The following is a 14,359-nucleotide window of genomic DNA, read 5'->3' as shown; positions in this document are numbered from 1 at the left end:
AAAAAAACAGCGTGCTGGCAGTCGTCCGGCGCCACTGCCAGCAATGTGAATGTTACTGATTTGGACGCGGTGGAAGGAAGAAAAGGGGGGAAAATGTGTCCTAAAAGGCGATTAAAATGAGAAACCAAAAAATAAGCATAAACATGAACAAAAAAAATAATATAAGCGTAAACGAAAAAATTCACTTAAACATGGACCAAAAAAGGCTCATAAATGTTTACACAAATGCACGTGTGGGACAGTTTTCATTTAGACTTTTCCTCCTTTATCTTTTTGGTGAAGTAATCATTCACGTGACCCATAACACTTTTGACGTGGTCTGACAATTTGTTATGGCTCAGGAATATTTCAACGCCATCGCTGCTGTTTTGAATGTCATCGACTGGCCCTATTCCGGAGGAACACTCAAAGGTCTTCGCGCCATTGATGAATGTCGTTGATTTGATTAGCCTGTCGCACTCTTCCTTACTTGGGTCACCGCTGCCACCATTCTCGGCGCCGCTCGAGATGTTCATTTTGTTGCTTCTGTTTCATGTCCAAGCTTATATAGCGGCGTGGCTGCATAGGCATATGCATATACACATATACATATATGTGTTTCCGGCCTATATCCTTTTGCCTCACCCCGCGCGGAGCCTCAGCGCAGAATTATGTGCCTCCCTCCGCCGACCAGAAATGTGACTCGTTGGGCTAAGGAGACAGACAGAAATCCTTTTTCTCTTACAATGGTAGCTATGCTAAAATGAATGCAAGAACCTGCTGCGCTGCCTCATTTGTCCATTCCTCATTTATGATTTCTTCCCTCCGTGCGAGCGTTTGTGATTATAAATATATGTAGATACGGGTAAGCATAAATGTGCGTTACGGTTGGGCAGGCTACACAATGCGCGCTGTAAGTGGCATTTCACCTACGTTCGCAATGGTGCCATCAGCTTGGAAAAAAAGGCTCATCAAAATTGCTCACCAAACAGGAATAAGATATCCTACACCGAGCATTAATAAAATTGGGACAACGTTCAACGGTAGCATATGTACAGCATAACATGTGGACAAATTCGCTTGCTTTATTTAGCCCTGTCTGTTGCGCTATTACTACGTTTTTTTTCTTCTTTCACTATGGTTGCCCCCCCAAATAGCTAATCTCAGAATGGGACTTTTTCTAAATGCCTATTTAGCCTTCGCAGGGACTTCTCTCACACGGAGTTTAGTCCAATTATCTATAAACAATGCTTTAAGCAGAAAAGTGGAGGCTTACAATGTATAAAAATTACTCGGCCCAGTGGACACTAGGAGGGAATTCCCATTCGCCGGTAAATTTTTAAAAAGATGGGGAGCAGCAACAATGGGGCAACTACATGATCAATTCGACAAAGTATTTCAAGAGAAAAAAAAAAACATTCCAAATTGCTGCCAAGTTAACCAGAACGCGGTGAAAATGAAAGTCGTGAAAAGGAACCTGTTTGTAAGTACATATGTTTTTATCCCCAACCCGGAGGATTCAAAATTGGTCATAAAAATGGTAAGCATCTATTGCATAGTAAACTTATCTATTCGGCATTGCGCCATTGCGCATATTTTATGAAGTATGACACACTCTCGTTGGCACTGCGCTTTCAAATTATGGCCCCCCTTTTTTCTTTTTTTCTTTTTTTATGCCCCCAAAGTTATGCACTTCTTAAATTGCGTCGGCTCCCATGGCAGTGACCAAGGGTTTATATTTTTAAATTCTTGAAAAAAAGTTGCGCCTATTTATAAGCAACATGTTTTATATTTTTTATATGCCGCATATGGCAATGAGCGAACAGAAGAATAACGCTTTAATTTAATGTTTCTTTTCCTTTTTTTGTTTTTTTCGTCACGAGCGAAGAAAAGGTGGCTTCAATGACCCATCAGAAATAACCAAGTAGTGCATATACAAAACTATGCAGAAAAAAATATGTAAAATACATTTATTTACACTACATGGCATTACGTAGGGCAGCATTTTTTTTCTGAAAAATAATCCATCAGCCCACGTTTAACAATCTGAGGCACTTCCCCACGCGAACGCATAAGTGGAAGGAAAAGAAAAAAAAAGGCCCCTCCCCATCTGCGGAATAAACATTTTTGTTGCGTTAAATATTAAGTTACATCATTTATGTATATAATACAACGTTATATGGGAATTTTTTTTTTACTGAAAAAAAATTATCCAATTTTAACTCGCAAAATAAACGTTCGCTCAATTTTATGTAATAGAAAATCCCTTTCATATTGTGCGAAACAATAAAACGAAAGAACGAAAAAAAAACGAAAAACGATTACTTGCATCCGCGCGATTTCCCCCTCGTGTCAATTCCCCTCCCCTCCTTTTTTACCAAAATGCAAATATTCGTAAGAACATTAACCGGAAACATCACTCTGGATGTGGAGCCATCCGAAACGATTGGGGACGTTAAGTCAAAAATTGAAGATCAGGAACGAATCCCATCTGACCATCAGAGGCTAATATATTCAGGAAAGCAGTTGCAGGATGTCGGGTTGCTGGCTGACTACAACATCGAGAAGGAGTCCACTTTGCAATTGGTAACATAAACATTTGCCCCCATAAAAATTACATATAAATTATGCATACATATGTATACGTATGTATAAATATTTGCAGACACATGTGAAACAAGTTTACTCTGGGAAGCCGGCCGAGCGATTTTAACACCACGGCCCTATTTATCTTCTTCCTCTTTTCCCTTGCACGGGAGGAGCCACCATTTAAAGTGCACAAAATTCTCTACAATGCAATGTGCATTTTTTCATGGAGATATCGAAACGGTGCTACATCGATGTATATAATGTGTACATACATGCTTCTCTACTTTCATCTCTCCAGCAGTGCTGACTTAAGCCCTTGCATATACTTGTTGGGAACACTTGGAGCTCGCTTCGCCACCGAGAAAACAGTGTGACCTCCTCTTGACACCCTTTCCCCTTTTCCTCTCCCACCCCAGCTGATGCGATTAAGAGGAGGAGCCATCGAACCATCCCTTGCTCAATTGGCACAAAAGTATAACTGCCAGAAATTGATTTGCAGAAAATGTTATGCTCGATTACACCCAAGAGCCACTAACTGTAGGAACAAAAAGTGCGGAAGGACAAATCAATTGAGACCAAAGAAGAAACTCAAGTGAGCGCCTCAGCTCGGCGAGTACCAGAGTGCATGTCGCAGATCATGGGGTGCACCGAAGTCGTAGAAAGATTGCAAATGGGAGTTTGAAGACTTATGTTCGCTCCCAGCCCATTCTCCTGTATCTAATTAAGCTGCTTCATTATTTTATTTAATATTATTTTTTTTTTTTTTTTCACAAATGTATGCATGCGTGCTATACGGGGGAATTGCCCCCACGTCTGCTTCCCAAACATGCTTCTTTAAACCACGTCTTTGAATGACCTTCCAGACGGACCCCTGCGTATATGCACCTTTGCGCGAATGGCCAAGCGAATCTCAAAGTTTTGCGTGCGCATTTCTTGCACCCCTTTGGAAAAAGTATAGACATAGCGATGTGATGTCCGGGAAACTTCCACCAACTCGTTAACATAGTGACAAACAAGGACGGAATAAAAACTTTAAAAAAAAAATTCTATGATGTGAAGGTTCTTTACAAAAGTATAAATCATACCATCGCTGGAGGTGCGACGAAAAAAAAAGGGTCAGCTGCCGAATGCAGGTGGCGTAAAATGCGCGATGGTAGTAACAGCCGTGATCACTGCGACCGCTGCGACCACTACGATCGTTGCAATCGATGCTACTATTGTTGCTGTTGCCATCCTACGGATAATAATTAAAACAGAAGAAGGGGTGAAGCGGGCATGGGAAATATGTACGTCGGTATTCGCCTTTCCGTAAACACACATAGGGACATATACATACGACTTCGAAGGGCCACATGTGTACGCTTTCAAATGTAAGTGTGCGTGCAAGACGCGGCAAAGGCCTCTTATGTGCAATTAAAAAAAAGACGGGCAAAAACTTTTTGCCCACGTACGAATGCACGAGGAGACGAAAAAAAAAGGGGATAAAAGAATGGTGAAAAGAGGAAGAATAAAGCAATCAAATTTACACTGCACTACGCTCTCACGCACGCGATCGCATCTATGCCACTACGCTACAAGCATGTCGAAAGATTAACACGTGAAGAGCCCCATGGACGTTGTGCCTTTCCTTTTCTTTTATGAATGATCAGACCCCCTGTAAGGTAAAACACATCCATATTATAAAAACGCCAAACTGCTGACATGGGCATTCTCGATCGAAACAGCAGGACGATCCTGCATACCGCATGCGCACAAGCACGAAAAGGCTGACAAAAGCACGCATAAACACATATACATACAGGTACATATATATAACCATGCGTAAACTAAAACAAATGATACTTTCCTTTCGCGCGCACCCGTTACGGCAGGCACATATGTTTGTACGAAGCCAAAGGAGCTAGCTGCTAAGGTGCGACGCGAATGTGATTAACACAGGAGGGGGTGGTTACATTATAGGGGTATATTCTCATATACATCTCTTCCCCCCTCCTATGGGAATAACCATGTGCTTGGGCCTCCTCATTAATGAAAATTTCTCTTTGACGCGGCCTCCATAGACATATAAACGCGCTCCCCTAAACGCGCTCTCTTACTCGCGCTCCTTCTGAGCGCTGCGCTATTGCGGAAAGGCCGGGGAGATTTTCGGGGAGGAAAAGCTTTTTTCCTTCACGGGCGCCGAGGATGAAGCCGATTTGTCAGCAACGCCTAGAAGACTTTTAATGTTGAAAAAAGTTGATTCTTTTTTAACATCAAGTTCGGCTAGCGCAGCAGGGTTTACTGGCTTCTTGAACATTTTGTTTTCTAAACTCGGCACGTGGGTGCGAGCGAAGGGGTTGATGTTGACACTACTGCTGCTACTGTAGTTATAGTCTCTACTTTTCCCACTGCTCATTTGCATACTCTGCATACTGCGCGTACTCAGTACATTGTGTGCACTGTGCACATTCTGCATGCTAGTGGTGTGGCTGTACCCTTTCTTCTTTTCTTTGAAGAAGTTCATGTCGTCTTCCTCCTCCAGGAAGAAGTTGTAATCGATTGGCAGCTTCGGCTTGTTCGCGTCCGGGCATTTGTATTTCTGCCAAGGTGGGTGGGGCGTGATGAGAAATACATGCAAAGGCATGTGCGCACACACACGAATGCACCCCAAGTTATGCGCAAGGAAGGGGAACAGTGCTCCAAAATGAAAGTGTAACGGAGGCTTGCTTCTCCTCCATCTCCTCTTTTTTTTTTTTTTTTCCGCTTCATGCGTACCAGCTCCTTTAGGGGGTCCTTCAACTTGAGGGAAACCGAATTCATGAGGGAGAAGTAACACAACAAAATCTCCAGGTCCTTCCGAGCATCAAATAGAACCTTGTTGGTTTTATTTTCCAAAATAACTTCAAACCCTTTCTTAATAGCGTCATGATATTTTAGGTAATCATTTTTTACCATGTTTAACTTGGCTTCATTTCTAATTACTTTGTCCAAATGCTTCTGGTTCGAAGCGCTAACGAGTTGTAATTTTCTAATTTTCTTTTCATAGTGTTCTATGGATGCTCCTAAATTTTTCTTCCTCGTGCATAAATTCTGTAGCGTCTTGATATTTTCAAGGGTGTTATTTGCAGCCACTTTCGCATTTGCAATATGGCTAGTTATCTGCTCCCTCACATCGTTAAATGTGTTAAGTATGTACGATATCTGTTTTATTGTTTCTAGATTCATGTCATTTTCAAAGAAAGACATCAGACTTCTATTCAAATCACTTATCATGATGTTTATGTTCTTTATAACATTCTCTAGTCTCTCCAGGTATAGAAGAGAATGGGAGAAGTAGTTGTGAAGTTGCTTGAGTTGTTTTCTTTCTACGTAGAGCTCGTCATCCTGTTTTAAGTTATCACTTGACTTTCGGAACTGCGAACAGGGGAGGGAAGGATTACACAGTTTGGCATCTCTTGGGGGGAGGTGAATTAGGGGATGGTTCATATAAATCTACATGGGCACCAATTTGAAAACATGCACAAATGCACGGGAGGGAGAATCCCATGTGCTGCACACTAATGTAATCTCATCCTACATTTTCCACTCACACACTATGCCACCACCTGCGGCAAGGTGAAAGCTGCTTTTCTCCATTTTTCAGTTATTTCATTTTTTTACCTTTTCGACGAAAGCCTTCATGTTATTCATTGTTATCGATTGGGGGCTCAAACTTCGAGAAGTAACTTCAAACAAGGGAAAAAAAAAAAAAAAAAAAAAAAGATCTACTCGTTACCCCCTTTGACAATAAAACAAAATATAACTCTTTTAAAAAGAAGCAAAATAAATTAAAACAAAATGAACGTCCCCACAGTTTGTCACCGTACACATTTACTCAGTTGGACACCCCAACACGCGTAAATTACGGGTTAATCTCATGTGGATATTATCTTTGTTGCAAGGCTCATTGAGCTCCCGCATGTGTTACCAGGATTAACACAAAGGAGTAGGCCAAAAGGTATATGCGCCTTTCTCCTTGTAACCACATATTGAATTTATATGTGCATGTATGTAGACACAGTTGTTTTTATTTTCCCTCCCCTGAATTTTTTTTCTTTCCTTTCGAATTGAAAGTGTATGAGCAGAGCACTACATGCGCGTAGATTATTTGGCTGAGCAGCCTCGATTGGGTTAATTTTTTCACGGGTTTGTTTTTTGCGCAGTTGGTACTTTATTCGGTTTTCCTTTTATTCGGTTGCTATTTCATTCGGGTTGTTTTTATTTGGTTTTTTTTTTACGTCAACGCCGCTTTTATACACCCAGCTTGTCTTTGTATATGCCTTTTTTTTCATTTTTTTGCGCTTTCATTTATCCCAGCGTGAGCCCTCCTTTTTTCCACACCCAACTGCGAAAAGATTTTCCGTTATTCATGCATAATGTTCGCTTACGCAAAATAAAAAGCTGAGCATTTGCGGAGATGGGGACCTGCCAATTTGGCGGATAAGTGACGCTTTGCATAGCCTTCGCCGCTGTCCATGGCATTTCAGAAGAATGCAAATCCACCTTAGCCAAACAGGGGAGGCACACGTGTATTTGTACATATGCGCGCATATAGATAAATACGGATATATACATCCATATATATATGTATATACACCCCGCGTCGTCATTATAAGCAACATTTTTGACGTCTTTCTTTTGGCGCGCGCGAACGTCCCACCCGTAGGGCCTCTGCCACTGGGCGCGAAACCTTCACTCGTGATGAGCTGAGCCCCTAGGTCCGCGCATTGTCAGGCGATATACAAAGTAACGATCAGCTTTTCTGTCGCTACATTCAGCTTTTCCAAACTGCGTAGAAGCACGTAGAGTAACAAAGAATGAAACGCGCAGAGACATGTAACTATCTACTTATGCATGCCCATCTCTCTTTGTATGTCCGTATGAGCGTGCGCACTTTTCTCCACTGCAACGTACGGTATCCCAGCTCTTAGGAGGAATTGGCGTGAATGAGCCCTAAAGCTGCTAGTACGTTGGGATTTCACATCACATATATATAAGAACCTGCGCGACGAGAAAAATGGCCTAATTAAAAAGCTCGCAAAAGGCTCACCGGATGATTCAACTGGTAGGATAAAATTACGTGCAGAGATTAGCAGTACATATATACATACCTACATATGCATATAGTTATTATATTATATTATTTGATTTACCTACCATCTTGTAGTAATGTAACACCTGCACGGCGGTTAAAAGGACGACTGATTCAATTTTTCGCAGCGCAGCAGCGCTCACATTTTTTTATTCGCCGTTCGTCGCTCCTTGTTTATAGTTGTACACGGTTTGTCACTTTTATTTTGTTGGTTTAGATTTCTTTTTATTTATTTTATTTTTTCTTTTTTTCATATTCCTAATTTTAAAAATTGCAACTGAAAGTGATGAAAACCTGCATGCCTACTCCTTCGAAGTTTCAATCGCATCGGTAGTTTTCCTTTAGTAGTTTCAACTTTTCATTCGCTTTATCTTTCGAACGTTTTAGCTCCCATCCACCTTTTTTTTTTCTTAGCTTCGGTAGTTTTAGCAGCTTCGACTGTTTCACCCTCTTAGTTTTAATTTATGTGATAAAATAAACGATTGCCCTTTCGCCGTTTTGTTTTCTTTTCGTTCATTCCTTTCTTTTTTTTTTTACTTTCGTTACTTCTTTTCCTTTTTTTTTTTCTTCTTTTCTTTCGTTATTTTTTTCCTTTTTTTTTTTTTCCGTACCCTCCCCCCCTTTTTCCGCCTCGCATTTTACCATTCCATTTGTGTTCTTTTAATGCATAAATATTTACTTTATAATACGTACTAATATATGTTAATATATGCTTTAACGAACATTTCCTTCCCCCCCTATTTTTTTGTTAGTGCATATGAATAAAAGTAATTGTTGTGATATGATTTAAATTCGATAAGTGATTTGAATGTTTCAGTTTTCTCCATTTTTTACTCATTTTTTTCCCATCCTGTTCTGCTTCTCTCTCTTTTTTTTTTTTTTTTTTTAACCATTTTAATTCATACACTTTTTATGACCAGGAAGTATAGCCCTGAGAGAGACGCTTCCAGTAGGATTTATATTCTTCCAACTCGATTGTGTACATTCGCTTATGTTCGCTCGCTTGTGCATATGCGTGTGTACCCTCCTACATCCGCATACGCACCCGCACGTAGCTTCCTGACACGAATCGCACACACGTTAAAAAAAAGGGGCAAGCTAACCAAACCCTTGTAGGAACAAACGCACATTTGCAGTTAGACACGGTGAAAAACACAAATGAGCGCTGCGAAAACGCCACCGAGAAGTGCCAAGGCATACACGTCTAATTATGCGCGAGTGCAGGAGTAGTATCGCTCTAACCCCCCACCCACCCAGACATACACACACACGTATACGCCTGTAGACGTTGAAAAAAATGCAAGTTAGCCAATCGACCAGTCGAACAAATTGCTAACGTGCTTATGAGTAAGTATACCACCAAGCGTTATTGAGTTATACGTACAAGTCGGCAAAATCAGTTGGCGCTGCCGACCGGCCACAAATACTTTCGCGTGTGCGCGTGAGCGTCCGTTCGACAGATAGGAAGTCAGTCGCGTACAGACGCGATAGGATAAGCGGTTCACAGAAGATTAGGAAGTGCTCGGCAAGTGGTCACCTAAACGGTACGCGCACGATCAGCTGCACGATCAGCTGAATCATCTCCGAGACAAGCAAACTAGGAGCCCCCCTCTCTCCAGAAACAAAAAACCCTGAATACACCTGAAATGGATCATAGAGAAAATCACACTGCGAAAAAGTATGAATATCTAAGCAACAACTATGACACCGTGTACAACGAAACAGAAGAAGAGCGAGATACCATGAGTAAGAATTATCATAGTGGTATGAATTACAGCTATGGTCAAAATTTGTTAAACAAAAGTAACGGCACAAGTATGTACGTGAATAGCAACATGAACGGCAGCATGGACGGCAGCATGGACGGCAGCATGGACGGCACGAACGGCATGAATGGGAGCTTCCACCCCAACGCAGAGAGTAACTTCTACTACTCTAAAAGCAACAAAAAATACAACTCCACCATGGAGAAAGAAAAACTAATAAGCAACAAGTCCATGTATAACAAGAACAGGAGCAACTACAACAATATCACCTACGACGGTAACGAGGATGACTGCTCCGAAACTCATTACCATTTTGAAAATAAATACAATTCGGATAAGGATCTAGAAAATAATCGCATCCTAATAGAGCCTGACGACTTAATGGCATCAAGAAGAAATCACATGAGAACCAAACTGCAAGTGCTAATCAAGGTTCTAATAATTCTGGCCATTTTTTTTCTCCTAGCATTTTTGCTAACTAAATTTAAAAAATTTTTAAACCTAATTAATACAGTTATAAAGTGGGTAGGAGAGCAAGGTTCCTGGAGCATCCTCCTTTTCATTTTGTTATTCACGTGTACGTCCCCCCTCTTCATGTCAGTCGAGATTATGTGTGTTGGGGCTGGACTTATATTCTCAGGGGTTTACGGGAAATTTTGGGGGATAATTGTCGCCGTTTTTTCTGTTGCCACTGGATACGTTTTGGGAATGTCACTATGCTTCTTCATATCAAGATATTTACTGCATGAATTTATTTACAAGAAGCTAATGGTTTATCCGATTTACTTAGCATTTAATCAAGCCATAAATTCCAATGGGTTGTCTTTTGTCTTGCTGATTCGTTTGTCTCCCATTTTGCCAGCCTCTGTCGTTAGCTATATACTGGGCGTTACGTCCGTCAAATACAGGGACTTCGCTCTGGGATCCGTTTCTGCCTTGCCCAGTAAGCAAAAAAGCTCCCCATAAGGAGAGACAAACCGCGTACCGACACGAGGAAAATCTCGCACAATTGCGCCGTGGACAGTGGAACGATAGAAGTACCGCTTCAAATGACTTCATTCCCTTATAGGCGCCTAAAATTTTGTTGTTATACTTTTTTTCTTTTTTTTTCCCCCCCTCAGGTATAAGTATATTTGTCTACATTGGCGTTTTACTTCAGGACATTTCCAACATATCTGGTAGGGGAAAAAATTGCAGCGTTGCATAAAAATGGGTTTGGCCCCGTTTGCAACCACTTACACCCGTTTGCAGTAAATTACACCTGTTTGTACCAGATCACATCATTTTACAACAACTTACACCCATTTTTGTACCCCCACCCCCACCGCAGAATTGGATAACCAGTGGGCTAACCTTATCATCCTCTTCATTGGCTTCATCCTGGGGGTAGTTGCCATTGCGTACATTTCCGTCGTGACCAAGCGCAGATTGAATAACTTGAATATAATCAACTCGTCGCTGTCGACTACCAACATCGACATCGAATGAGTGTTCTCGTCCAGTTTCGGGGGAAGTCGAGTTAGGCAGACACCTTCCCGGAGTTACTCCATGGGAGAGGTGCGCGTGAGGTTGCATCTTGTGAAAAAGAGGGCACACATGTGGATATACCTATGTGACCATATGTGTGCACGCACGACACGGAATGCATAAAAGGGGAAACAAACAGTGTGGATAAGGTAACCTCAGGGAAGGCACAATTTGGAGAGTGCACAGCATGGAGAAGGCATTTTGGACATGGTACCATCCGGAGAAGACACATTTGTATCCATTGTTCATTCCTTGACCCAAAAGGCCCACCACCAATTTTGCATGTTTTTTTTTTTTTTGCTTTTTTTTGATGGACTCCCCGTTTGCCCCTCTTTTTTTTTTAATTTTTTGTCTACCCAAAAGTTACTCACGTCACATATCATCTCCGTCTCGCGTGTCATCTTCGTAATCTGATACGTTTGATTCTCCGGAAGAATAATCCTTCACAGTAACGTTAGCTTGTTCCTGTCCCTTCTCATCGCTGAAAACCTTTTCCCTACAAATTTATGTGCACACAAACATATCAATTTTTCATGTGATTCATTTTAACGAAGCAGAATGTCACACTTTCATGCAAAAACCACGTTGTTTTTTTTGAAAAAAATAAACATTTATTTAATATCCATTGTTTAAAAAAAAAAAAAACATCAGATAATTTATTTTTGTTAAAAATAAAAAATGCAGAAATAGTGTGCATTTTTATAGCAATCACTTTCACGAGTATATGCAGTGCCACCCGGTGAAGTGAATAATCATCCCCCCCTTTGCTGTCTCCATAGGCATGTTCTCCTACCTGATATGATAGTATAGCTCTTCCATTAGATCCTTCTCGCTTGATGTGCCAAGTGTAGCAATCCCCCCGCTGTCGTTCTCCGAAGTGTCACCATTAATCTCTTTTCTTTTCTCATTCAGTAAAAAAAACACCTTATTCTTAAATTCGTTTCGTCCTTTTAAAATTATTCTGCTCAACGAGGAAGCCAGCTGGACACCATATATGTCTAAGGCCTCTCTGAGCTGTTAAAATATTTGGTTGTGTGTATCGTGAACGTGAAATGAAGTGTTGCCAACATCATGCGGAAGTCAGCCTTTTTTTTTCTTTTTTTCTGGTTGTGCTTTGCATTTCCGACATTTCTGCACTTTATGCTCGCTCCAGATCATCACCTGATAGTCCGACACACTCTCGAATTCCTCGGGGAAATCCACCTTCACGCTGTTGAATAAGCCAAGTGCGCATTTGCTTATCAAGCTGGATAGACTTTTTCCTTCCTTGGAAAAAAAAAAAAAAAAAAAAGAAAAATGGAAAAATGGAAAAATGGACAAATAGACAAATGGACAAATAGACAAATGGACAAATAGACAAATGGACAAATGGACAAATAAAACTTCTTAAAAGTAGGATGAGACATTTCTCCAGCGAAATGCAAGCAAAGCCAAGTACATTTATGCAGGTTTTGCTCAAACTGGAAAAGGAAATGTCACTCCCTCGGACGTCGATTCCCTGTTGGCAAGAAAAAATGAGTGCATGGGATGTCTATAAAGAGCCTCCCACTAGGCTATTCTTTCCTCTATCCGTTTGCTTATTTGTTCATACGTAATATTTATTTTTATTATTTTTTTTTTTTTACTAAAAGGATTATGTCCCATGTGGATTTCTCCGACTTCTTAACCCGAAACGTGTGACTTATCTGCGAGGGCAGAGCAGAGTAGTGCACAGGGGTAAGAAAAACCATTTTCTCGAAATGGTTTGCGATTGGAAGGCCAGCCCTCAAAGGTCGTGGTCGTTACTTCCTTTAAATCTTTAAAGCATTCCAGGCTAATCAATTCATCCGGGTATATCTCCTCGAGGTTTTCGACCTGTTCGTGTAGGAGCGATAGCTATGTTCCACATGCAGGGACAGACGTGCAGAGACGTACAGACACTCACATAGACACACATAAACGCACATAGTCGCGAAGGCACATGTCCCCCCCTCCGCCATAACCCCACACAATTATGCCGAAAAAAATTTATCACGTTGAAGAGCTCCATCCCGAATTGAGGCCCATACAACTTTAGGAAACTCCTGCCGTTATGAAGATGGGAACGAACCCGTTAACGCGTTAACACGACGACACGTTAGTACTTGGCTCATTAGCACGTTAGCGCAATAACACATTAACGCGCCACCACGAATATGTTTCCTAGGAAAGACGCTCGAATCGAACGCATCCTCCCACATAACTGATGCACACTATGCTAGCAATCCCTCCACCCATTCTCTGCAGGCCCCCCTATGGCTTACTTAAAGCTTTTCGTTATGGAACAGTCAGCTGCATTGTTCCCCCAGAGGGGCATGGAATTTACGTAACGAATTAAAAAGACAAACCCCATATGGATGCCCGTCCCGTTGACATCAACTTTTCCAGATTTTCGAACGTTTACATACATGTTTGTGTTAAAATTGTGCGAAGTCAGGTTCCTTTTCCTGAATATCATATTTCTGCAGTTAGCGACAAATGAGTCCAACAACTCATGTTCATCATCAGTGTGGTGTTGTTCCTCGCATGTGTGTGTAAATTCTTGCACGCCATCACAAGAGCACTTGACATTTATGTCCTTCTTCCACAGGAGGATTAACATCATATAAAAAGAGATTCTCCTATCATACACACTACATGTACTGTTCATTTTTAAGATGACGGATATTTCTATGGACCATTTCCATTCTTCGTCTACATACTCCTTAAAATTCTGTACAAAGGTGTGACTTAAATCCTTGTCAATTAGTAACATAAAATCCCATATTTTTTTTTCTTCTACTCGGACCTTCAAGTGCAAAAAACCGTAAGCCGTTTTCAGAGAGTACAAGAGAATTGTTTTCAACCCAATGCCAAACTTCCCACCTGTTTTGCGCTCATCTTTGGATGTTAAAAAGATCTCCGAGAATTTTTCTAAATCTTTAATCTCTGCGCCCTCTCCATTGTCTCGACAAACTATTTCGTACAGAGATAGCTCTTTCTTGTATTCCCTTATTAAAATCTGCACTTCTTTTCCTTTTCCCTTTACGCTGGTCAGGGCATCGATGGAATTGTCAAACAGCTCCTTCACAGTCATAAACAGGGCGTTCTCCTCACAAAACCCGGTGACGGACAAATTTTTAAAAAAGAAGGAATAAGTCGAGTTACTGCTTTCGTTCAACTTGTCCATCTGTTATGAGCATATTTGTGTGGACGTAATAAAAGGGCGTCATTAAAAAGGCGTTCATGAAAAGATTGGGCAAAAAGTAGCAGTTGGATCAGCGTTTTTTTTTTGTTTTTGTTAGCCAGTCAGCTAGCTTTTTTTCTTTTTTTTGTTAACCAGTCAGCTAGCTTTTTTTCTTTTTTTTGTTAACCAGTCAACCAGCTTTTT

General features: G+C 41.1%; 5 protein-coding genes across 5 annotated transcripts; 2 read left to right on the top strand and 3 right to left on the bottom strand.

The window, feature by feature from the left end:
* Positions 1-293: 293 nt before the first annotated feature.
* On the bottom strand, positions 294-515 carry C922_01148 (hypothetical protein; the record flags this gene model as incomplete). Its single annotated transcript, XM_008816756.1, has 1 exon — positions 294-515. A coding segment is annotated over one exon (222 nt), but the record flags the coding sequence as incomplete, so codon positions are not given.
* Positions 516-2,361: 1,846 nt separating this feature from the next.
* C922_01147 (ubiquitin-60S ribosomal protein L40) lies at positions 2,362-3,164 on the top strand (the record flags this gene model as incomplete). Its single annotated transcript, XM_008816755.1, has 2 exons — positions 2,362-2,565; positions 2,985-3,164. The coding sequence occupies 2 exons, from the start codon at positions 2,362-2,364 to the stop codon at positions 3,162-3,164; spliced, it is 384 nt and encodes a 127-aa protein (XP_008814977.1).
* Positions 3,165-4,687: 1,523 nt separating this feature from the next.
* Positions 4,688-6,237, bottom strand: C922_01146 (hypothetical protein; the record flags this gene model as incomplete). Its single annotated transcript, XM_008816754.1, has 3 exons — positions 4,688-5,146; positions 5,323-5,961; positions 6,208-6,237. The coding sequence occupies 3 exons, from the start codon at positions 6,235-6,237 to the stop codon at positions 4,688-4,690; spliced, it is 1,128 nt and encodes a 375-aa protein (XP_008814976.1).
* Positions 6,238-9,324: 3,087 nt separating this feature from the next.
* Positions 9,325-10,932, top strand: C922_01145 (hypothetical protein; the record flags this gene model as incomplete). The annotated part of the gene is made up of 3 exons (XM_008816753.1): positions 9,325-10,387; positions 10,566-10,622; positions 10,775-10,932. The coding sequence occupies 3 exons, from the start codon at positions 9,325-9,327 to the stop codon at positions 10,930-10,932; spliced, it is 1,278 nt and encodes a 425-aa protein (XP_008814975.1).
* Positions 10,933-11,760: 828 nt separating this feature from the next.
* Positions 11,761-14,158, bottom strand: C922_01144 (hypothetical protein; the record flags this gene model as incomplete). Its single annotated transcript, XM_008816752.1, has 7 exons — positions 11,761-11,985; positions 12,133-12,237; positions 12,410-12,469; positions 12,597-12,656; positions 12,757-12,825; positions 12,986-13,034; positions 13,254-14,158. The coding sequence occupies 7 exons, from the start codon at positions 14,156-14,158 to the stop codon at positions 11,761-11,763; spliced, it is 1,473 nt and encodes a 490-aa protein (XP_008814974.1).
* Positions 14,159-14,359: the final 201 nt, after the last annotated feature.

The sequence above is a fragment of the Plasmodium inui genome, assembly GCF_000524495.1.
Source record: "Plasmodium inui San Antonio 1 unplaced genomic scaffold supercont1.3, whole genome shotgun sequence".
NCBI lineage: Eukaryota > Apicomplexa > Aconoidasida > Haemosporida > Plasmodiidae > Plasmodium > Plasmodium inui.
This window is presented reverse-complemented; position numbering and strand designations above follow the sequence as displayed.